The 26,131-nt window shown below is 38.8% G+C and overlaps 1 protein-coding gene across 1 annotated transcript in view; it reads right to left on the bottom strand.

The window, feature by feature from the left end:
• Positions 1 to 1,449: 1,449 nt before the first annotated feature.
• Positions 1,450 to 26,131, bottom strand: part of iars1 (isoleucyl-tRNA synthetase 1) — a 110,455-nt gene continuing 85,773 nt past the window's right edge. The window contains exons 27-34 of the mRNA XM_037532373.1: positions 23,612 to 23,724; positions 22,915 to 23,010; positions 19,908 to 20,084; positions 17,849 to 17,969; positions 17,107 to 17,232; positions 11,697 to 11,840; positions 11,262 to 11,414; positions 1,450 to 2,249 (exon numbers count right to left, since the gene is read on the bottom strand). Coding sequence (XP_037388270.1) covers positions 2,170 to 2,249; positions 11,262 to 11,414; positions 11,697 to 11,840; positions 17,107 to 17,232; positions 17,849 to 17,969; positions 19,908 to 20,084; positions 22,915 to 23,010; positions 23,612 to 23,724 — 1,010 coding nt within the window. The 3' untranslated portion in view covers positions 1,450 to 2,169. The remainder of the gene's footprint in view (positions 2,250 to 11,261; positions 11,415 to 11,696; positions 11,841 to 17,106; positions 17,233 to 17,848; positions 17,970 to 19,907; positions 20,085 to 22,914; positions 23,011 to 23,611; positions 23,725 to 26,131) is intronic.

Here is a 26,131-nt window from a genome sequence, read left to right as displayed (position 1 = left end):
TTGGGAACACTTTAAATCAGAAGCATCCAACCTTTTGTAACCTGCTTTTTTGTAGGTGGTCCAGCTTAGAGGTCTTTTTTTTTTAAATAACCTACTTGTAACCTAGAATGACCACCATATAAAAGAAGAGACAACCATCTTACTTGGACTACAAATGTAAACACCCACTATATGGACAAAAGTACTGGGACACACATCAAGCACCCAGCTACGCCTTATACACATTTGAGAAAGAATGGGTCCTTCAGTTCACTTCGTTAAATTTCTTTCCTCCTAGATTTCCCACGATCAACTGTGAGTGGTATTAAATGTGGAAGCGGTTGGGAACCATAGCACCTCAGCCACCAAGTGTCAGACCACAAAGTTACAGAGCAGGTTGCAGTGTTGAGGCACATAGTGCATAAAAGTCACTCTGCTGATCAGTAACTGCAGAGCTCCAAACCTCCTCTGGCATTAATCAGCACAAAAACTGAACCAGGACCTTCAGGGCAGGTTTTCCATGGCCGAACATCTGCACACAAGTCTTACATAATTGAGCACAATGCCAAGCATCAGATGGACTGGTGTAAAGCACAGCACCACTGAACTCACTGGAGCAGTGGAAACAGATTCTGTGGAATGACTAATCCTGCTTATCTATCGGATAGTTTGATGGATGAGTCTGGGTTTGGCGAATGCCAGGAGAACATTACCTCCCTGACTGCATTGTACCAACTGTAAAGTTTGGTGGAGGAGGGATAATGCTATGGGGTTGTTTTTCAGGGTTTTGTCTAGGTCTTTTGATTCCAGTGAAGGGAAATCCTAATGTTTCTACAACCAAGACATTTTGGACAACTGTATTCTTCCAACTTTGTGGGTACAGTTTGGGGAAGACACTTTTCTGTTCCAGCATGACTGAGCCCCAGTGCATAAAGCAAACTCCATAAAGTCATGGCTGGCTGAGTTTGGTGTGGAAGAACTTGACTGGCCCTCATAGAGCCCTGACCTCAACCTGATAGAACACCTTTGGGATGAACTAGAACAGAGATTGTGAGCCAGGCCCACCTGTCCAACACCAGTGTCTGATCTCACAAATGCTCTTCTGGATGAATGGACAAAAATTCCACTCTCCAACATCGTGTAGAAAGCTTCCCAAAAGAGTGGAAGCTATTATAGCTGCAAAGGGGGACCGACTCCACATTAATGCCTATGGACGTCAGAAAAGGTCCTTTAAGTGTAATGTGTAGGTGTCCCAATACTTTTGTCCATGTGATGTAGCTGTTAGCTTTTTGCCAGACTAACAAAGGAAGGTGACCTAAATATGTTGTTCTATATTTGCAAATAATTAGTCATATTTAAAATAGCATTTGGTTAAATGTCTATGTATTGTTAAAAATGTTTTAAAAAAATGTTGAAAAATGACCTCTTTACATGATTGGGCCTAAAGACCTCAATAAAACACACTGCTTGTCCAGAAAACCGTCCACAAGTCTTTTAATTAGATGCTGTAAGTGGTTAAACACACTAAAGTAAGACTGTCATTATAATGTCCCGGTTAGCTTAGACAGCAGACCACTCAAACTGACCCCTCTTTCTGACTACTAAATATTGGTTGCAGAGATGTTTCTTTTTATGCTAAACTTTCCCTGAACATAAAAGGACAGTTATCAAAGAAAATGATGTAACTCACATACATCACATTAACGTGTGCATGAAGTTGCTGAGTGGTCTTTCCACAGGCACCCGAACTGTAGCCCAGCTAAACGCATTTCCCTTAAAGATAAGCAGTTATTGGAATTATCATAATCAATAATTAACTGGCATATGAGTTGCATTGTCTGCGTCCCTGTGTCTCTCTAACTCCAAAGCTGCGGAGAAGACAATGCAGCATTCTTGAATTGATAATTTAATATGCAGGCTTGGCATTTCCCTTTGTAAATCCTCAGATTTCTCCAGAGAGAAAAGCGCCGGGCCACCTTTATTAGCTCCGAATCCATTTATTAGAGAGTGACATCATTCAGTTTCCTTTTCTTTTCATTTACTACCTGAACTAACAGAAAAAGCCCTTTATAACACAGTTATTAGACGTTGCCAGGTAATTCTATTTCAGTAAGGAAACACTCCACAGCAGACAGTAGGAGATACGCTGGGTTGACGCTGGGTTGTTCGGAGAGGCAGACATCAGTATCACTACGCTTCAGCAGTCGTGGGCAGAACTCGCACATATAAAGTCTTCGTGTTCAGCGTCTTCAAAGAGGTTTCAGTGAATTCTGGAATAAAACAACAACAACAAAAAAAGATGCCATCAAAATTATGTAGCTGCAGTAAACATCACAACTCCTCAGTGGTGAACCATGACCCCTGATGTACACTCAAAGATGGTTCTTCAGAAAATGGTTTTACGTAGAACCATGAACACTCAAAAAACCCTGTGATTAACAGGTTCTTTGCATCGTGCAATGGTTCCTGGAATAATGGAGAATGTGTTGTATATGATTCTATACATAACACATTTTAGTGTTCTGCATAGCACCAAAAAGGGTTCTGCTACTGTTATGATGTCAGACTTGTGACAAAAAGGTTCTATATATTAGATCTACAGCACATTCTCCATTAATCTGAAGAACACTTTCTCAACACAAAGGGTTCTTTGATTGTTTATGGTTCTATATAGAAACACTTCCTTTACTAAAGAACCCTTAAAAGAACCATCACTTTCAAGTGTATACTTAAGTGATTCCAGTAGTGTGTTGGTGCACCCAGTCAGTCTTGGGACTTAAACTTTCTGGTTCCTGGCTTACCCCTCCTATCATTATGCTACTGGCCACCCTTCTCTCAGTCTGTGACGTATCTAGAACACAGGTTTTCTCCAAGAGATTGGTCCCAGCCATTGTAAATCACTGCATGACTTCTCTGTCACTTCTTAATTATGTAATCCTAACCAACTGGAGAGCTACCATGGACCATCTTCACAAGTTTTGGGGGCACATTTCAAAATTTTCACTGTTCTGTTTCCAACCAAAACTGAACAGTGAGTGTCTTTACAGTCAATATTCTGATCATAATCGGATTTATGCAGTTATCTGATTATTCAAATGGTCCTGTAAACAGCACCGTCCGATTTAGAAAGGTTTAGAAATCAGATTAAGAAATCTGATAAAGTGGCTGGATTTTAGCTCAGTAATCAGATTTCACAGTGCATGTAAACTTACTCTGATTTCTATCAGATTTCTCAGGCTGCGCATGTGTGGAACAGACTGCTGTACCCAAAATAAGCAAGCAGTGTTGCTGCAAGACTTAACAAAATGAGTTTAAATATTCTTCATCTTCTAGATGATGTAGGTTCATATTTTCGCCTGAAGTGGTGCAACGTTAAAAACAAAAAAGCGTCGCACCTTCTGCGAGTTTATTGGCTGGTTGTAAAGCAGAAATCTGATTACTGCCCAACTCGTGTTGATCGGATTACTGACAAAATCTGTTTTTCTGCAGTTATCAGATATTGCAGAAGTGCATGCAAACGCACTCAAAGAATCAATGATTTCTTTGCATAAAAACCCCAAATGTAGTCTGGACCTGCAGCTATGAAGCTAATGCAGCTAAAATGGGACGATAGTTTATTTCATATTTATTATTTCATTGTCTCAACTTGATTATATGGTTTCTGACACTGTATAACTCACTGTTACCTATGAACATGGACTAAAGTACCTTAGCATAGCTAAAACAGCATTAGTCACCATTTTGACACCTTTGTCCGTATGTCTGTCCATGTCTGTATGACGCTGATTCAGGAGTACTGTTAGCACTACCTTTTACCTACATTAGCCTTGTAGCTCCAATGCAAAACTAAAGAAGCAAACTTCAGACACCAAACATCTCTTAGCTGATCTATGCTGGTCTGACTGTGTTCAGGGCAAGGGGGTGGGATTTGGGGGCTGCCACTTTAGGCTCTGTAGTCGAGCACTCCGTAAAGACAGAACATCTACCGTGCGGCTTTGGTTAAAAATGAGACAGAAGACAAATGTCTGCCATCTTTTAGGAGCTGGTGGGGGGGCTGAGATGAACGAGGGGCCATTTTTAACTCTGCGTCAGCTAAATCTCGTGTCTGACAGGATGACTGGAGAAGCCTTGTGGGATGTGACCTACTTTCTCAGAGACACCAGGAAATAAACACATATACCTTATCGTTATATAGCTAATTGCAAATTCTTTGCGAACGTTTTGATTCTTCTAAATTCTTTACACATGGAGTTTGGGATTACAGCCTCACTGCTCCTATTTCTGTTTGTTTAAAAAGCATTCAGAAAATGCTGATGAACTACTTTTTACAGCCTCAGATAATTATGTAGAGAAAATAAAAAACACCCTCAAAACCAGCATTAAACTTCAGAATGAGCTGAAACATAAGCCCAAACAGAAGAAGTCACAATGTGTTCTTGCTAAACATAAAGTAAACAACCTCAAGACCCCTATTAGACGTACCAAAGCAATTAGGATGCATCTTAAAGCTTATCACACACACAAGCACCCAGGGGACTTACTGCAGTTCAAGAGATTTCAGAGAAAATTCCTTTCAGTATTTGTAAATGAGAAGCTATTATGCATGCACAGTCAATACAAGCACTAGCTGACCCCAGCCAGGTCATTTCCAAATTTCTTTTGGGCAGGCCTGTGCCAGTAACTCTTATTCAAGTGAAAAATTACCAAAGTAAATGTGTGTTAATAATAATAATAATAATAATAATAATAATTTTTCTGGTAACTTTGAAACAGCCAGAAGAGCAAAGCACAATGACAGTGTATGAACCGAGAGATTATTTTACTCGTTTAAGCTGTTTTGTCTGATGCCTGAAACCTGATGCTGTGATCTGAGGACGTTCTAAAATGTGCACTGTTGTGGAAATATCTGAATAAAAAAAAAAAACAAACAAAACAAAAAAAAACAGTAAAATCTCAGTCACAATTAATGCTCCAAAGTAATATGTTTATTTCAACTTTTCAGCCAGGAAGAAATCTCCCGGAGATCTCCAAAGACACACCAAAGGTACCAACGTAGGGTGTTGTTACTTTTCATTGGTTAACAGAGAACAAAGAAGTTATAATTAATGGGTTACAACTAATTGTGATATAAAAAAGCATGAAAATGTTTAAATATATGCATAAAATAATGACAAGGGTAGAAACTCATGTGGTCAGCAAGTCCTCACACACCTGGTCTTTTCTACAGAGATTCTTGTCTGTACCCTCAAGGGCACTAAACAATGTTTCACAGTAACTCCTGTCGGCTAGCTAGAACTTAGGAGAGAAAAACTTGAGATAAGGCCTGAGCAAATGTGAGGAGCAGGCGATTTGTCCCTCCCAAAGAACAGTGATAGTCCCTAAATTATAACATATCTATCATCTAAAGCAAATATATACACATGAAGATTATGTATGTCTTCTAAAGCATACATCAATCACAACCATATATAGTGTGACTGGCTATATAAACTCCATAGATCAGAAATGAGATTACTGAATACACAAAACATCTCAAAGGTGACATTTTGTTTACAAAAACCACAGTATGCTACTATACTGGTGGATTTTTGTGAGCACAATATCTGCCTGCAGCACCAACTATGTTCAACCAGTGCAGCTCAACAACCAGGCTTACAGAACAATCTCATCCATGTTGTACCTCATACAATTATTGAACAATGTTTTTTTAAACCTGTCTTCACCATCATCAGGCCCAGGCATTCTTCTGGCTCAGTTTTACCAGCTAAGAACTAGAGCTATTATAGAACTCAGTGGAAAAGGGCTGTTTGAAACAGGTGACTCATTCAAAGCATTAGGGGTGCAAGACAATAAGGGTGTCTCAGTAACGCTTCAAATTTGATTTCACACCTACATCATGACTCACTTGCTTATGAGAATATTTGCTGACTCTTTCTGTGCATCGTCTGTCTCAAAAGCAAAGCATTAAGATATGCGAGTTCTGCTACTTTCCTTCTTAATGAGTGTTATCTAATAGTGCAGCATCACAGTCAGACTGTTTCTGCTGTTGTGTTCCCAGCATTTTTTCTGCAGTCAGACAGTGTACTAGACAGAACTAGACTAGGCAAGCCTGGCTTTTCTGGACCACCATCAGTGCCCAGTGGATGCCCAAATTTTACCACTCAGATTTTTTTGCAGCAATTTTCGGTCAATAAATGTCAATATTTTCCATCACAGTACTATTACTACTACTAATATTGATAATAACTATAATATTTATCATTATTATTATTTCCACTACTACTACTGCTATTACTGAAATTTTATTACAATTACTTTAACAGGTAGGATGTTTAGGAAGAATTTCTAATATATCAAGTTACCTTACATTTAACAATAGAGCAATGAGGGACTTTTGTGATAGCGGTGATATTCCTGGCTGAAAGAGGTGAAGTTATCCACTACAATAGGGGCAGTCAAAAATTCTGCTTTCTTGGTGGATTTGTTTGATAATATGACTCATTTCTTAATTATGATATGCAGTTTCTGCTGCAACTTGACTACTTAATCCATGCAGATATTCTATCGAGCTCTAAAGTCACAACGTCAGATTTTATGACTGCTGGCATAACGAGCAAAATCAGAGATTCTCACAGACACCAAGATTATTTCTGTACATAAACAGACTCAAACAAACATCCGGAATCCTGTGAAAAGTCAAGCAGACCTCACATTTTCTTTTGAGATTGCAATCAGTCAGTGAGTCGGTCAGTCAGTGAGTCGGTCAGTCAGTGACGCTCACAAGCTAGGTGGTCCAGCAAAAACGGCAATGCTACTTATTTTCATTTTGGCATGGACTTGACACTCTAGTATTGGCTCATGCCATCACTAATAAGGTGGAAATTTTATTACCAGGTAATACAATGATGTGTGGACAACACTGCTGATCACAAACGCAAAGAAGAAGCTACACTCTTTAAAAAGGAAAAGACAATAGTTCTAGATAGAACCATAACCACTCAAAGAACAATTTGCATGATTATAGGGTTCAGTGCATCATGAAAGGGTTTTTAAGAAAGGTGCTGTAGATGTTTCTATATAGAACCTTTTTGGATGAAGAACCCTCTTTGGATGCTACACATAGAACTCTTTTGAAAAAGGTGTACCATCTACAGTATGTTCATGATGCAAAGAGACCTTTAATCATGAAAAGGGATCTTTGAGTCGGCATACTTCTTTATAGAACCATTTTCTTTGCTAAAGAACCCGTGAAGAATCTTTTTAAGAGTGTACCATGGTATATCTTGTGCTTCATGCTATTCTTATTCAGCCTAGAGTCGCCCCGGAAACAAACACAACTCTGTTCATGCATGCAGTTAATTTGGAGCTTAAGTGCATGTCAGTTCCCTGGTGATGAGCTAGATAAGAGACTGAGCCCTAGTTACAGTACAGATTAGTTTACCGCTCTGTGACGTTACGTTAGATTAGCATAGTTTAGCATGAGTCAGGAATCCCTGCTCATCATGTCATGACACCAGAGCGGAGTGTCAAGTCACAGCTCTTGAAACTGAACTCGAGTCTGAGCCACTGGTGTTTGGGTTGCCAGCTACTGAGCAAGTCACAGACCTTTTTTTAAATCCATCTTAAAAATGTAAATGTACGGAACGTTGCAGTGTTTGATATTCTAAAAACTAATTAATTAAGTCCTTTCCAAAAATATGCAAATGTGAGAGATCAATAATCCATTACAATCAAAATGATCAAGAAGCCGTCGAGGTTTAACAGCTGTTTTTGTTGCCTGCTGCCATAACAGCTCGCTGAAAGTTCTGCACCCAGTACTAGGCCCCTGAGGCTTATTGTAGCCTCATAAAAGAAAATGTGAATACCTCTTTATAAAAAGTGTTGATGTGGGCCAGACGCCTGGACTCTACTCAAATGCACTTTCTGAATAGCTGAGATAACAAAAATCCATTTTGGGGCGTTAATGAAATCCCTTGAAGTTGTTAAAAAACTGCATCTGTGGTCATTACTACTCAGTCACTGTTAGCGGCCAAGGTAACTTTAATAGATATCTTTGGGCCTTATTATCAGGGCCTTGTATGAGCATGTAATATTCATCTCATCCATTAGTATTTCATTGTAACTATCAGTATCCCTCTTCTGTAATACACATTTTACAGTACACTGTAAAAGTATCAACAGTGTTCCATCTATAAAGCAAATGTCTACTTACAAACATAACTATCTGTAACGAATCTGGTCACACTTTAGTGTATGGCAGTAATAATAAGGCTACAAGGCATCTAAATGGGCTTAACATGACAGCTGAGATGAATCTATCATAAGTATTTATTAAGGCTTATTCCAACAGACCCTGTTCATCATAAAGGCCACTTTTGTCAACCCTGGTATCAAATGGATACAACACCTATGTCAGGTGACGTGAAAATTCCTATCTGACTGGGATTTTGGGTGAAATGAGAGAGCATTTAAACAACTTTGTACCCTAGGATATCACAGTGACATAATGTAGATATGACACAGCTTACACCTTATAAAAGGTATAATGACACTTAGCAACGGACAGTATATGGGGTCAATGGCTGTGCTTACATGCAAAGATTTTTGCAAATGTGATTGAAAACATTCTGATCATAGATTAAAACTGAGGTGTTTATATACTCACTCTACTCAACACTGATAGAAAATCTTTGTTTTCATGCACACTACAAGTAATCCGATCCAAAATTATCTGTAGAGTAACACTTTGTGTAGACGTTACCATGACAACGAGCATAACGTAAGTCAGAGCGAGATGAGCGGCTATAAGCAAAGCTTGTGTTTTTAATCACTTTAAAATGATGTCAGACTCAGGAAAACATCCTTCACATGTACTTATTAAAGAAGGCCAAGAGGAAGACGTCGCGTTCTCAGACACAGAAGCTGGACGTCCGTCCCACCACTGTCTTTTAAAGATCAGAGCATAAACTTCGGCTCCTCTGCAGACCAGTTTCTTCTCCTGCCATATTGAACATTATAAACGTTCCCTATGATGTGACGCACGTGCACAAAACATACTTAAACTTTCTGATTGGGAATGTAATCAGATACAGGCGTTTAAAATGGCTATTATTCTTTTATTTACCCAATTATTTACATGAATACCCACCTTGTTCAATCAGGTATAAATTGTATTTCAAATAGTCTCAATCAGAGTAGTCTATCACGACTGAGGTGTTTACATGAATGTATTCTATTCTGATTAAGCTATTAGTTGGATTTAGAACAGATTATCAGGCTGCATGTAAATCTGGCTACTGAGGTTTTTTTGGTGTGCAAGCAGTGTAAACCAACAAACTGAATGGTTTTGTCAGGGATGTTTCAGGCACATAAATAAAAACAAAAAGAGTAGCAAGTTCCTATCATACTGCCTAACTTGGTCACAGCTGCATCAGATGACACTGCAGGGTCTCAGGTTCTTGCGTGCAAAACAAGCCTTGGACTGGCTGACTAATATTTTCTGAATCTCACTGCATATAAGACAAATGATTTGAGAAATTCAATGAAGCTGAAGTTGCCATCTTATTTTAAATTCCTGTTCCACCTTAAAAAGTGCAGCAGTTTCTTTACAGTGTCTGTACAGATGCCAGAATATAACTGCTGCTCCATTTGTTAGCATGGAAAAGCCTGGTAAACATTTAAGGCATGAAACAACACTTAGCATCATTTTTGCCAGTTTGCAGGGCTGGAGTTAGAAAGCAATGGGGAAATATGATGTGGGTTTACTAATATATTTTTCAGTTTTGGTTTTACTGTTTTAATTGTAATGATAAAAAAATATCACCCAATACTAATGAAACTTACTTCACCCAAGAGCCTAAAACACACACTTTTGTTCAACCAGCCTGACATGACAAGCCATGTCATACTATCCACTTTACTTCACTGTGACAGGCAGAGCTACAAAGTCTATCACGTCACCCCAGAAATGCCATGATGCAACCTAAGGTAAAAAAAAACAAAAAAAAAAAAAACAAACTGATGCTTAACACAGTTTAAAAAGGCAACCTTTAAGACAAGTGTGTATGTAGGTGTCCTGTAGCTACATGAACACTGCCCTACCACTAACTTCACTAACTTCACTACCACTAATCAGTCATTCAAATGTTGCACAGGCAATTCAATACAGACCACCACGATATGGCAGCAGGAGCAAATATAATCACCAGTGTGACTTTCTCTTTAAATTAGAGGAGAGGTATTAGGCTACTATCAAGTAGTGAGGGTGAAAGTGGAGAGCACACTTCCAGGGATTAGTTACTGCCCAGGCCGTATTGATCTGAGTTCAGGGCTTCAGCTTAACCTCCATCCAAAGATTAGGAATCAAGGTTCTTGTGGAATATGTTAACGGTTTATGTTGCGGTGAGGAACTCGATGGGTGTCTGTGGTGAAATCGCTCAATGCCCTCCCTGTGAACTTTGGCTGTCATATGAGTTCTTAAAATACAATTAGTCAAATGCTTTCAAAATTGGCTTCAAATGTTACAGTGCAACTTCACTGATGACATTCACACTCCACCCACAAATGTGTTATTTCGTAGCTACTGTTGCAAAGAATCTTCACAGAGTGCTGAAAACCCGTTCAACATGAAGAGAGAAGTGTAACAGCAGTTTTTGCTTAAATACTTCAAGTTAGAGTGTGTTATTTTGTAAGAATTGTAACACTGTTACAAAAAAATGGTTTTTTTCTGGATCTGACTTCCATCCATAAGGGTGATGGGGTAATGTCTACCGCTCTCCCGATCTCACCTCGGGCGACCTCACACACATTTTTGTGCTCTGCTTCATTGAGCACACCTGATTCAACCCATTAACTAATTAACAAGGGCCTCATTGGTGGGGTCAGGTGTGTAGAGTAGAGAAAACACAAAAATGTGCAGAGCAAATGTGGCCAGGGCTGAGGTCAGAAACCCCTGTTCCACAACAGAGTAGACAGTTGTTAAGGCCACTGTGTTGCGAGCATTACTATAACAGCTGGAAAACTTTCGGCTTAGCCTGTCATTTATATGCTTAACCTGAAAAGCCTGAACAACACAACTATAAAAAGCTACACAGTTTGTGCTCTATCCTAACAGTCTGACCTTTCATCAGCATACGAAATAAAAATGTGAAATAAATAAAGCAAGGTGGCCCTCATGACACTTTGGGTTGCTGTATCAGTGGAAGCTGTTAGCACTGAACACACTGAAAGAATTTAAGAGTTTCACATTTACAGACGTGGTTTGTACAGAAGACTTAACCTACCCTCTGCGAGATCTTCATCCTTGTAGAGTTTCAGCCTCCTGCCCCTGAGGCCGAACACTTTAGCAGTCTCACTGAGCAGCCCAGCATGTTGCAGTCCATTCTGGCCCGCTGGATTAGCAAGCAGCAGCGTGCCCACATCCCCACTCAGGCATTCTACAGGAGAAGGGAAATCTCACTGTTAAATGGGGCTAAATGATTTCAGAAAAAAAAAAATTCTAATTGTGATTTTTCTGACCGATATCAACTGTGATTTAAATTGCGATTATTTTCTGTAAATTGCTTTCCAGGCCAGTTATTTTGTCCAATAAGAAAAGAACATCCTCTTTTTACGGTGGATAGTCAGTTCTGGATCACTCCAAGTGATCATGAAGGTATTGGATGGAGCTTTAGGGAATGCAGTTAACAAAAAGAACATAAAAATAGAGGAAGGTGTACCTGCAGGGCTGGCATTGACGAGCTGCAGGTTGATGTACGGACAGATAACAGAGTCTGAACCATTCGTTGCTTTAGGACTGGCACCTGCAGTTACTGACACTGTCTTTCCACTCAGAGCCAGGAGGTCACTGTTCACCTTCAACTCTGTAAAGCAACAATCATTGTGGTTTGGTTAATTTACATCATAGTTACTTTTTAATGGGATGTATTATCACTGTAGCAGCATCATTTTTTGACTCTTTTACTCTCAATTCATTTGCACAGTAGTTTAACTGTAAACTGCATAGAGTCACAGAGTTCAAAAAGACATAACAGCAGATTTCTTGCTGTTCCAGGAACATCGTCTACTACATCAAGAACAGAAGAACCGGCAAAACAATTAAACCTGAAACAGAAATTGATTTATTGCCATTGTTAAATTTAAAACAACAAAAAAGCAAAAAAGCAAAAGCACAAGTATGAGATTTCCTTTACAAGCACAAAGTAATATGCAAATGTATGTAGGTGAGATTGCATCAACAGCAGAATTCAGAAGGCCAAATGAACTATGATATCGCTGCTATCTCCAAAATGGTAACTTTACAGGGGAAGGAAAAAACATACTTTACTTTTAATGTAAGTCAATGGAACCAGATGTTTTCCCAAGTAATTCTGGGTTGTTCATTTGGTCCACTCATCATGAAAGTTACATACAATATAAAAGAACAACAAATATTTTCAAATTATGAAAATGAAAAAATGAAAGCTGGCAAAATGGAGATACAAGGTTTTCTTCCAAAAGCAGCGATATATTAGTACTATGATTAGTACTATTAGTACTATGTCTCCATCCAACTCCCCTCATCACTCGGGTGTATTTTAGCTGACATAATGTCGACGTTAGAACAAAACCTTGTATTACACAAGGAAACTGACTAATAGAAATGATCCACAATTACTTGGAAGAAATCATTTTTACATTGACTTTTAATATAAGTTAAGAAAGTTTTCTCCATTTTCGAGATATGATTTAGAGATATGATTCCAACAGCACTAACTCAGTTACTCGATAACAAAGATAAGCACTTAGACTGGACCGTTTATCTTTTCAGAATATTATATTATGATGTGGAGCAAATTACAAACAATGTTACTCATATCTAATTCATGAGTCTCTGGTTTCTTAATAAAGCCAAAGTGCTTTCACATCTGACTGGAATGCCGCAGCAGCTGGTCTACTATGGTGAATGTACAGCAAATGGCAAGTTATATAAACTGTAGATGTACTTTGTACCTACTGTCACCTAAAAACACTGAGCTACAGCTATAGATATGGCTACACAGATAAGCAAATGAACAAAGCATTCAAAATATCAATGCAAAATTGTGAAAAACAGAATCGTGATTTGGGCTCTAATGCCCTATTGATGTGCAAGTGTGTCATCCTTAACCAGGTAGCATTGACAACAAACCAGCCTGAAAACTGCAGGTTAGGTGGAAAAATGCCTTCTTTGGTCCACGTTTATACACACAGGACCGTAAATCAGACGATATTCAGCATCAGCGCTGAGGCCGACGAGGGGAGGGAGCTGTAATGCAGTGCTGCATTGTGCCTCGTCTTTTGCTCATAATTAATGACGGAGTTAATGGGCATTCATCAAGCTCATCAGCACAGTCCCTCTCACCACCGCTCCTAATCTTCCTAAGCTTCTCATTAATGGCTCCTCTGTGTTTCCATCGTCATCATTTCACATCTGTTGTGCTGGCAGAAGGAGTCCTTACCAGATCCTTTATTTCAATCAGTTTTTTCCTTCATTTTGTGGGCAAAACAACATCAGGACAGGACAACAAAGCATCGCTCCAACATGAAAGTCAGTCAAAAAAAAGCTGCACTATGATTAATAATTATCTTCAGTGCCTTCCTCATCAGCAAAAATAGCAAACACAACATGTTCTGAACTTGTGTATTATTTGGTTTGTTATCACTTGGGCAATTATGGGAACCAGATGTTCTTCTTACATGTTGTTCAGGTAATGACTGGCAGGATGATGCAGACAGGGGAAAAAAAAAAAAAAAAAAAAAAAAAAAAAATTATATATATATATATATATATATATATATATATATATATATATATATATATATATATATATATATATATATATATATAAAAATATTCCCTCCACAATACAGTTCCAGAATATTGCATTGGTCTTTAAAGTTTAACTACATGCTATACTTTAACTTTTATAAGTCTTTAACTATCACTGTCTTTTTACTATATTATTTAAATGTAATTACATAATTATGCAGTAATTACACGAATTACTAATTACATAATTCAAAATCTGTGCTAACAGCATTTACAAGTTTTTGTTTTGCTTGCTTAGATGTCAAGAATTGATAAGTTTGTAAAGAATTGATTTTCTTTTTGCAAAGATGTTTCATTATGAATTTGAATACACTTTCAATAAAAAAATTTCTGCTTACAAGTAGGAATGCAGTGATTTGACCTTTTCTCTCGTAAAAAAAATGTCGATACCAGAACTGGGATACTGACCCATACCGAGTGTGTATCTGAAACTGAGTACTGAGTACCTGAAAATATGTACATACATCATCTAGGAGACAACACTCCTCACATATTTCCAGAAATCTGAGGAAGAGTTTACATGCACTGAGAAATCTGATTAGTGAGCTACCTTTTCATAACCTAATCTTTTAAAACGGAACAATAAAATAGGGCTGGAGACGAGACGGGGCGTTTGGAGTCAGGACAACTTAGAAAACATATTTTCACACGACGAGAATCATGGCTGCTGTGTTTAAATAAAAAAAAAAGAAAGAAAAACAAGGAGATACATGTTTTTCTCTGGACAGTGACAACATGGTTCTGTACCGTCAGCAATAACGGCTTGACTTATAATGCAGGCAGTTGTGCAGGTTATAGGGTTACACTGGGGGGGAATAAGGCTCATCAGATCAACCTTAAAAAAATTACTTCATGTAATAATCAAACTAGTTTCATTCAACTCAAAAAGGTTATACTGATTGAAAGAATCATTCATTCAAAGTATTTAGGTTTAATAAAACTAGTTCATTTACTTGTTACCACATAAAGCAATTTTTTAGGTTGATCTGATGAGCCATTTTTTACAGTGTACTTGGTGAACACTTGCTGGAATCCACAGTTTCCGTACATAAATTACAGGAGAGACGCTACAGTACTGACCAATAAAGGTCTGTAACACAACAGAGAGTTTCTGGAAGGTGGCGTAGTGACAGATTGGAGCGTCTATGTGTCCTGATATCCAGCATTCCCTTATCTCCATGCATACTGCAGCAGGCTCCCTTCACTGGAGCAGAACTCCGTGAGCAGGTACTGGCTCTCCACGAGAGGCCGAATCAGCAAGCAGAGTGTAAAAAAGATATTAAGCCTAAAAGGAGGCGACAGAAAGGAACGAGCGAGCTGTTCTCTGTGGAGTGCAGCTTCTGGCAGTGAGGCCAGCTCAAGCCCGAGTGGCAGAGCGATCGATGTGAACGCGTGTGATCTGAACGGTCACTCAGATGAAGAGAGCCATCTACAACTCTGGAGCAGACTGGCAACTTCAAAGGCACCAAAAATGCTAAAGAGGGATAGTTGTTGTAAATAATAGCAGCATGTTGGTGCTTCTTGATACTGAAGGTCTAAAAATCAACCAAACTGTCCATTTTGGAAAAGTGAAAGTGTCATGGAGAGCTTCATACTTCATTCAGAGGCTGAAATGTTGAGTCTCTCCAATATTAAACCCAGTGTTTGTAGCCCAGTTTGAGCTGCTTTTAGAGATTCTGATCCTTTTAGTGTTTGTGAAAATTTGCTCTATTTGCTGGAACACAGACAACTTGTCATCTTGGCTGTCGTCAGGCCAACAAGCAGAGACAACCATGACTGGTCAGTGAGTTCATGTCACCAGCGAATGTTTGCAAACATTGAACAGAGGGTGAATAAAACTGTTACATTTTTACCATGCGAAAAATCACATGCATCCAAAGTTTCACAAGCAAGATACTGTCAGCTATGCGTACGTGAATGAATTGAATGCTTTCTAAATATATTGCACAAAGAAATCTTGTGTTGTGTGTTTATTTATTAAATTATCTAGTTTTATTCAACCTAAATAAATACTTTGGATGAATGATTCAATCAATGTAAGTTCTTGAGTTGAATAAAACTAGATCAGTTACTTGTTAACATCAAGTATTGACGATCCACTTTTACAGTGTATTAAACAGTCACGTTTTAATCATGACTGTTATTTAGATCAGCACAAATCCTGTTAGACTCCTCAGTCTCCTAAAGTCAAGGTTATCCTACACAACTTCTACCCGGATTTTAGCCCCAATTCTCAGTCTGGCTGAGTTGGAGCTGGCTGGCAGTTAGAGAGAGAATCGAGCCGTCTTTGAGGGGCACAGATTCAGATTTTTGGCCTCCTGGTCACGTTTCAGACCAGTCAAAGTTTGTCAAACATCAGATTTTTTATTTTTTTTTTGACCCAACTCCAACGACTCAATCTGAACGGACTCCTGCAACAGCCAATGAAAACTGAGAGGGAGAAAGAAAAAAATACAGCAAGAAAACAAAGAAAAATGGCGAAGAGTCACTCAGATGTGGAGCGAAGCTTTTTAATGAGCTGAGTTTAAGGCATGAGCACTATAGAATTTACATACATTTAAAATTCTAAAAAAAATACCACACCCATCACATTTTTAAACCCTTGAGTCTCATTTAAACATGTTTACCTGCTGCTTCTGTACTGTAACAGCGCAAACAGTGGAGAAAACAGCAACAGCAGCTCCACGTTTGATTATTTGGGTCACCAAGTAATGGGAGAATATGAGACTTCTTGAGAGTTTGTGCAAGTTCAGTGAGCTCTGCTCGGTTCAGCAGCAGCATAAAAGTCGAGTAGTGTGTGATCCCTTATCATTTAGTGTGAGATCCCCAATAATTTAGCCCCCTAAAACTCTGAAAACCAGTTGGACAGTGTGAGATACCCAGAGTTTTTATAATCTGTTCAGACTTTAAAAGTCGTACAGTGAACCCAAGGCTTAATCTGATGAACAGTATATTTAATAAGTACAGTCAATGAAATCCAGATGCTAAAGACTCAGAAATTGGTGGCAATTTTTTCTGTCCCAAACTGGCTAACAACTGAGAGAAACTACAGATAACTGACTGGACAGCTGTACAAACGACCTGTGAAACAACATTTAGCACATTTACTGAGTACTGGAATCAGCCTGTTCTGTAAAATCTGTAAATCCAGCATCATGGAGAGTCGTGGAGAAACCATGTTCTTAAAAATGATTTCACAAAACAGTACTGGCACTGTAATGAACTGTAAAGTTGAACCTTGTATCATCATAAAGGAGAGAAAGAAACCCCAGTCTTACCTGATGTCCCACTGAACACAGCTAACGGGGTGTCGTTGAGTTTGAAAATACTACGGCAAACCATTTTAAGCTTCTCCACATCCAGTTTATTGTCTCCCTTTGGATTCTCCAGAAGAACTGTGCCCTCTGGAAAACAAAGGCAAACACTACAGTGAGATTCCAGCTAGAAAAACTGTGAAAACAGAGAAGACAGAGTTGTTGGGTGGATATCAGACAAGGATGATAGCAGCCAGATAAAAAAGAAAAATTATATATAATATTCAAGGACATCATTGTTGAGAGAGTCATCACAGAGCTTCTGCATGTTTCTCTGTTAAATATATATTTCCAAATGTTCTTTTGACTGGAATTAAGTCTCACTTTTGCACAGTACTGTTTCATAATATGCAGCTGTTTTAAGATGTGCTTCAGCAAAACAGTGGCAGCACATTCAAAAATAAAGCTATAAAAATTGCATTTATATTAAGGAAAGCAGCTGATGAAATGCAGTCATGGAGCTATGATATACTAGTTATTATTTAAAGCTCTTTGTGCTTGGTCTTTTTATGTGCCCTACTATTACATTTTAAGTATGTAGACAAAGTAAATGCTTAAAAATGTAACTTATTTGTTTAGGCATTTTGGTTCGACATGTTTGCTGCTTTTTTATCTTCTGAAAAATCTTGTTCTTGATGGATATTTTTATAACTAGTCATTAGTTCCCGACTCAAAGAGAGAATTTCAAATACATTCATCTACTGACCTTGCTGTTTATTGTTGAGACTGACTTTGAGGTTGACGTAAGCGCAGGCAGGTCCGGTGAGAGGCGCTCTGGAGACAGCTGCTCCCTTAACGATGGTCAAGTCCAGGTCAGAACCCTTCAACTGAAGTCAAAAGATTAAATAACAGGCATTAAATTGATCATAATCATCTATTATATCATATACACTTGAATGAGTTCTGTAGTTATTAAACAAGTTGGACAGCTAGTCATACACACTCAAAAATGATGGTTCTTCAAGGGTTCCATTTAGAACCACGAACACTCAAAACCCTTTGCATGATTTAATGATTCTTTGCACCTTCAGCTTGATTTAGAATGTACTGTAGATGGCAAGCCAAAAGGGTTCCTTATATCAACAAAAATGGTTCTTTTGCTGTTCCAACCTTGATATCGCAACAATAGAAGAATGCTTTTTAGAATCCCTCTCAAAACGTTTCTAGATAGATCCATATACAAAGCATCCTCCATCAAGCTGAAGAACCATTTGCTGAAGCAAAGAACGCTTCGAGTGTTCATGGATCTATATAGAATTGTTTTCATTACTAAAGAATTCTTGAAGATCCACCTTTTCAAAGAATGTACAACCACAGTGAGTGCATGATGTGCGTATCATCTAGTAAAGACGTAAACACCATCAAGCTAAAGCTGACATTTTGCACAGTATCTCCATATAAAGCAAATCACTTCACCATTCAGTTGATGTTTTCCTCCTTTTCTTTGTTCTTTCTCATTTTCTGAGACATACAAACTGCTTCCAGAACCTCTAACTGCTCCTCCTGTCCAGTTTGATGCTGGAGCTATATCGACCATGATCGGCTGCAGCTGCCCACCTGCTGTCCGGCCGGTTACACCACCATGGAGCCCCCTGTATGTGCCTCTGACTCACACTGTACAGAGTTCCTTACCTCTTCACACTTTAATATCTTCTTGGCAATCATGCATTTGACTTTAACAATGTCATTTAACAACCATTCTTTTTCTTAGATAACCTCTGATAGGCTTTAGTAATCTGAACAGTTCTGTCCTTTGATTAAACTCATTTCATCTATTTTTCCACATCACCTATCACTGCATATTCATTAGTCATCTCCTTATTCACTATTCCATAACCCTTACTGTCTTGCTGTGTTGTTGTTGTGCTTTCAGTACTGTGTTCTTCCTGTTGCTCTCAGGGAGTTTTTCTTTGCCACTGTTGCCCTCTGCTCACCAGGGGCCTGGAGTCAGGTTCACGACAACACTCATTTCAAAAAACACCAAATTAATTATGAAATGAGTTGAATGTATAATGTCTTTAGAAAACAAATGACTGTATCATGTAATCTATATTACTTTAGTAAGGTTTGAGAATTATTTTTAAATGCACACTCACGAGACAAATATGGCCAAAGGAACTGGTGACACAGCAGTGGAATACAGAAAACAAAAGCCAAGCTTCACTGCTTTTTTAAATGTTTTAACATTTAAAAACACCCCCAAAATGTTATTTGGCACAAAAAACATAAGTGCGTACTTTTATTATAATCCTAAGTGCATATTATATAATAAACTCAATGCAGTTGAATGATCAATTTGAAAACCTATGCGTTTTTAGACCCCTTCCCCCAGTCACTGTTTCACATTAACCTGAAAGTGCTGTAGCACTAGAGTGGTCACAATCAGGACATTTTAGCTGATGATTAATTGCCATATTATTAATTATGATTAACAAACATCTAATAAACAAAACTCACTGCCGCCCTCTAAAGGTGTTATTAACAGACATTAAAATAAACAAAAAATGTTATAGTGCTGCTGTTTTTGTGAGACCCACGACTAGTCCATTAAATGTGTTTTCAGCTTTCTTTAATTTAAATATAAAAACGCAACCAATTACATTCAAAAGAATTCTGTGGGATTCTTTTGGAACATTCTGTGGAAGCTAACAACTGAATAATGGGGCTTAGCTGAAATATCTGCGATTGTTATTGTTATTTAATATGAAATTATTGTGTCAGGCACTGTAAAACCGACAGATCAATTCAGCTTCACAAACGCTCACCTGAGCTCTCTCTTGGACGATGACGCTAGCATTCTTGGGCACAGGATATGGCTTGAGTGGGGCTTTAGTTGTGGCCAGAATAAAGTCTGTGTGAGCCTGGATCACTTTGTCCAAGTAGTCTCCAGCAGGCTCAGAGCTGTAGTACACTGTGATCTCATCAGATGGGACCAGATGACCCTTGAGAGAGAGAGAGAGAGAGAGAGAGAGAGAGAGAGAGAGAGAGAGAGAGAGAGAGAGAGAGAGAGAGAGAGAGAGAGATATGCATATTTGGTCTTAAATACAGAATCTTCAAGGCAAGAATATTCAGAATCTGTTTACCTATCACCAGCGCTGTTTCTAAAGGAAAGAAAATACACACAAACTGCACTACATCAAAGTGAGTCTGGTTCTAATTTACTGAACGCCAATTCCAAGCAATGACCCCTTAAAAAAAACAAAACAAAAACACAGGCAGAAAGATTCGGTATAGTTTTAAACTTGGCAATGTAGTGTCTTCAAATGCTGCATTTGGCCGCAAGACTGTAAACATGCCTTCTCTTTTTCCTTAAACCTTCCCCAGCAATCAACCCCCTCCGGTTACCACCTCTCATCTAAGGAAACGAGGAAAAAAATAAAAAATAGTCTAATTCCCTCCCATGGAAAATTCCTCCCGTTCTTCGGACTTTCAATAAGAGAGGAATTTGAGCTTGGCCGGCTGCCAGCGACCCCCTTCCCTTTCGCATGTACATTTATATACATGCGCGCGCACGCACACACACACACACACACATACACACATACACACATATATATATATATATATATATATATATATATATATATATATATATATATATTAAAAACCACACCAGGCAACAGCCTGGAATGGAAAATGTTTGTTTATTAAGGGGGGGAAAAAAGCAGAGGAGAGAAGGAAATCCGTCTTACTTTCCTGATTTCCATAACACTTCAAAAAGCTTCGTACGTCTCCGAGTGGACTCGGGGGTAATTAAGCTTATTAAGTCCACGCTTTTATGATTGTGCAACTTGCTCTGCTCCATGCACTTGTAATTCTGGAGTGGAAAGATTTTTGTTTTTTGTTTTTTTCAAAACAGCAGCGCTCCGAGTCTGGGAAAAGCAAATGAGCTTGGACCCCAAGAGAGAAGAAAAAAAGGCAAACAAACACTGGGCGGACCCTGCGGTGGGGATGCCAGCAGACTGGAGATGAGAGCTGGGCAGCAGGAGAACTTACAGCAGCAGACTGAGCCAGCCTGCAAACACAAAGCTGACCTTGGGCAAATTTCCTCCCATGGCATTCAAACCATGAATCACTTGCTTGGCTGAATGTTAGCAATTAACAGTGCTCCTTCTGAAGGATATGGAAGTTAAAGGAAAAGTTTGGTGAAAATATCTTATTTTCTCAATTTTCTCCCCCTTACTCTAAATGTAGTCAATCAGCCAAGACCGTGTTTGCTTCTGTAGCTCTGCTTGGAGCTACGAGGCTAATGGGGCACAAAAAAAACCTACATTTTTGCTTATTTGAAATGGTTTTTAATGGGAGAGACGCATTAGTGCGCCGTTTTATTCTCTTATCCAATCAGATTAAATGTAAGGCAGACCTACAGTAGTAGCAGTAATGCAGGAAGAATTAATGGCTGCACTAAAGTTGACAAACAAAATATATGTGTGTATATATATATATATATATATATATATATATATATATATATATATATATATATATATATTTTTTTTTTTTTTTTTTAATTTTGACTTGTTTAGTAGGGCTGGTTGGGCTGAACAACTGAACAAAAATAGCCAATTGTGATTTTTCTGACCAAAACTGATATTGCATTTGGAATTGCTGTTTTTTTTTTCTATAAATTAATTTGCAGGCCTTTTTTTTTCAACAACAAAATCAACTTTTTCTGGTAATGTCACTGTGACTTAGTAACAACTGTGTTGTCCTGTACACAGTACGTTGATGTTTCCTGATAGCAAGAGGATAGTGGGCCACTGTTGGCCCAATGATGGTAAAGCTGGCAGTCCACTAATGTTTTGCTTGTGGGCGGCCCACTGATGGTTAAGCATAGTATTAGACAAAACAGGCTATTTGATGTGCATTTAAAATCCGTTTAAATTAAACTCCAGAAGAAGCAAGCAGGCAGCAAGCACATCTTGGCTGACTGACTACATTTGGGCTGAGGTGAGAAAACCATCTAAAGTTGACTTTATCAAACTATTCTGCTCAAGACTAGCAGTTCTCAAACTTTTATAGGTCCCCCTTTGAGATACTGAGTGCCGTTACTTTCCTTAACCTCCAAGGGCCATGAACCCTAACCCTGCACATACACGAGACATCATGGCCCTATTCTGTGACTTCACAGATTAATTAAGTGGGCGCAGTACGGCTGTGAATTGTGACTAACTGGCTTATATTTCATTTTAATACCATTTAATAATATCTACCACCTTAAAACAAGTATTACTTTTTAAATCCACCTCTTAGGCTATTTTATGGCTTCAATTGACCACTTTGAGAGCCTCTTGTGTCTTTTGAAGGGAGGTATTCAGCTATCAAAACACAATTTTCCTGATGTAGTAAAATATTTACAATTTTCTACCTGAAAATGTATTACCATAACTTGCCAGTGATCAGATAATAGGATGTTGTGGTATTTAATGGATAAACTGTTAACTGTTATCAGTTTATCCATTAAACAATCCCAAACAAAACATCCTCTCCTATGATAAAGTAGTCCTGAACAAGTCAAGTAATATTCTGAAAAGCAAAACTGGGTAGTCAAAATTTAGAGCATAAACGTGGAGGAAGGTAACATGCTTGCAGTAACACTTTTTTTTAGATGTGGCCAAAGTAGTTTACTCAGTAGAAAGAGCTTAAAGAGCTTACTCAGTAGAGATGCAATTTCTGAAATTCTTCTCAGGAGGGCAAAACACTCAATTTGAGACCCATTGCCCTAGAGCCTAACAATCATGGATTCAGTAAGGAATGAGATTAGCCTTTTACCTTCTTGCGCAGTTTCTGAATGCGGTTGATCACTTCTCTGGCTACGCCTTCATCCACCATGGATTGGTCAGGTGTGATGTCCAAGAGCACGAGGACCTGAAGAATCAAACCTAACACAGATTAGCCTGCACTCAATTTGTCTACCTGCATTAACATACACACACCAACCATTTGGAAGAAACACTAACTTTGTAAAATGTGGATTGAAAATAAGATATAATGGACATGTTCATTAGCATTACCACAACATATAACAGTGTTCCTATATAACATACGGGAATATGAGAACATCAGTGGAAACATTTTGGAAGCTCTTTGGTTAAAATAGATATCAGTAAATATTTAATTGTTTAAGCCGTAGGTGATATGACTTAAAATCTGTTTGAAAAGAAACCTCACTGCTTTCTTTGATGTGTTTAACCTGTAGTGTGAATAAACACTGTATGCAAAGTTGCAGGAAAAAAAAACCCTGCATGGTGAAAAAGCCCATACGATACTAAGGGTGACTGCACAGTAGAAGCTGACGCAGAATTAGAAACACAGTCCCCCAGTATATCATTTCAGTTAGGACATTATGTCAGCTGTCGGACTGGAAATGTGTCCGTATCCAATGAAAAGACACTTCATCTAACGTCAAAAAACTTCCTGCCTGTCAGGCTAAAAATGATCCACCTACTTCAGGCAGAACGTACATTACCTGAGCATCTGAGTGAGCTTCATACTGCACGGCCGTGCCGGACATCTGGTCAAAGGAGTACATTAAACGCAAGTCCTCCTCATGCAGCTCATGGCCGTCCACCACAATAGAGCCTGTAAAACAATAACACAGCTCAGTAGGTTTATATACACTAAATGGCCAAAAGTATGTTTACACTTTATAAATCAGTGGCTTTGCATTTTTTTCAACCAACAGCTGCATCAATGCATATAGCAGCCTCCACAAACAGGGACAGCCGAAGGAGCTGTACTTGAAGTGATTTTTAACATTGCACAATATGAGATCACCACCTTTCCACCAGTCAAATTTCGGCCGTTAGAGCTACCCTAGCTAATTGTGCATGCTGTTATCATGAATTGGAAACGTCCCAGAGCACCAACAGCTCAGGCTGAATTCAAGGATTGGATTTCCTTGGCCAAGCAGCCATATACAGGCCTAAAATCACCATGCACAATGGCAAGCCCGACTGGAATGGTCCATACAGGACAAGTTCCATATTAACGGGCATGAGATATTCAACAAGCACATACAGATGCGATTCTCAGGTGTCCACATAATTCTGGGCATAGAGTATAGTTCATGATCTATCAATATAATATATGCACTGAAAAAAATTCACTGATACACTATACTGGCAAAAGTATTCGCTCGTCTGCCTTCACATGCACTGGAGTGACATCCCATTCTTAATCCATAGGGTTTACTATGATGTCGGCCCAGCCTTTGCAGTTATAACAGCTTCAAGTCTTCTGGGAAGACTTTCCACAAGGTTTAGGAATGTGTTTATGGGAATTTTTGACCATTCTTCCACAAGCGGATTTGTGAGGCCAGACACTGATGTTGGTCGAGTAGGCCTGGCTTGCAGTCTCCACACTAATTCATCCCAAAGGTGTTTTATCAGGCTGAGGTCAAGACTCTGTGCAGTCAATTTCTCCCACACCAAACTTACTCATCCATGTCTTTATGGACCTTGCTTTATGCACTGGTGTGCGAGTCACAAAATTCCCACAAAGGGAGCATGAAATTATCCAAAATCTATAGATCTGCTGAAGCTTTAAGAGGTCCTTTCACTGGAACTACTCCTGAAAAACAACCCCACACCATAATCCCACCTCTACCAAACTCGGCACTTGGCACAATACAGTCAGACAAGTACCGTTCTCCTGGCAACCGGCAAACCCAGACTTGTCCAATGGATTGCCAGACAGAGAAACGTGATTAGTCACTCCAGAGAACGTTTCCACTGTTCTAGAGTCCAGTGGCAGCTTTGCTTTACACCACTGCATTTGACACTTTGCATTGCGCTTGGTGAATACTTATGGAAATATAGTGTAAGTATTACAGTTTTTTTAATGTACGGTATTTTTTTAAACAATAACTCATTTCGAAAAGACATGAATTTTACGTTAACAAATCTCTTAAAAAAACATTTAGTCGAAGAAACTTCAACTGTGTGATAAAGCATTTTCAGTTCATGTACTTTTTCTAGATCATGCTTGAAGTTACACAGTTCTTCATATATTATCCAACTCTGCTTTCGTTTCTCAGACCAGCATTTTCATCCAGGGCTGACCCATTTGGGTCACGTTTCCTAGCCGTATCCCACGTTCCAGCTGATTATGTCGGCGATGTTCTATATAAGAGGCGTGAAAATGATTTCTGAAGCAGGAGCGTCAAAGCACACCTATCAGATCCTCATGCTAATCTGAGATTTCCATGCCTGCCTTTGCTCTCCTCTTTCCCTCCGAGTGCAGCGGCACATAATGCACACAGCCTATTAAAAGCTTCCGCCCACTTCAGACAGGGAAAGTGATAGCCCTCAAGCTCGTGGCCCAGGAAAACACCTCCTACTTGGGCATCCAGGTACATCAAAAGGCCTCACTGCTGCCATTCCCACAACGGACTGAGCCTGCAGCATGAGCCTTTCTCTGTCAACACTTTAACCTCATTAGAAACTACAGCTGGCAAATTTTTCTAAAGACAAAGTCTGATAAAATGACCATGAACATTAAATAAATAAATAACCAACCTCTTCAAACAGCTAATCCAATTAATGCCAATTAATTAGGCAGTGATACATTTACTGACTTCATTTTCACAGCTTGTCTATTCATTTGTTGTAGTGCAGGCTGAAGCCCAGCTGCAGAGCACTGTATGTTGCCAAGATGGATGTCTATGTCTAATTTATGTCGTTCAAATAAATCTTCAAAACCAGTCGCTCCGGAACTATGGATAAATCACCAAGCAGCAAACTAACAATAGCAACAGGAAAGTGGATCTTCAGTTCCACTCTAGATTGGCCACTGCAATAAGAATCCTTGAGTTGTATGAGTGAAAGTGAGAGGCAAAGCCATGTTACAACAGTTACAACAGAATCATGTTATAAGAGGTTCTTCCCCAAACTGTTCCCACAAAGTCAGAAGCATACAGCTGTCTGAAATCTTAATACTGAAGCATTAAGATCTCCCCTCACTGGAACCAAACTTTAGTCAGCACAAT

Source organism: Pygocentrus nattereri, chromosome 21 (genome assembly GCF_015220715.1).
Source record: "Pygocentrus nattereri isolate fPygNat1 chromosome 21, fPygNat1.pri, whole genome shotgun sequence".
NCBI lineage: Eukaryota > Metazoa > Chordata > Actinopteri > Characiformes > Serrasalmidae > Pygocentrus > Pygocentrus nattereri.
Note: the sequence above shows the minus strand (reverse complement) of the source record. Positions and strands in the feature narration are given on the sequence as shown.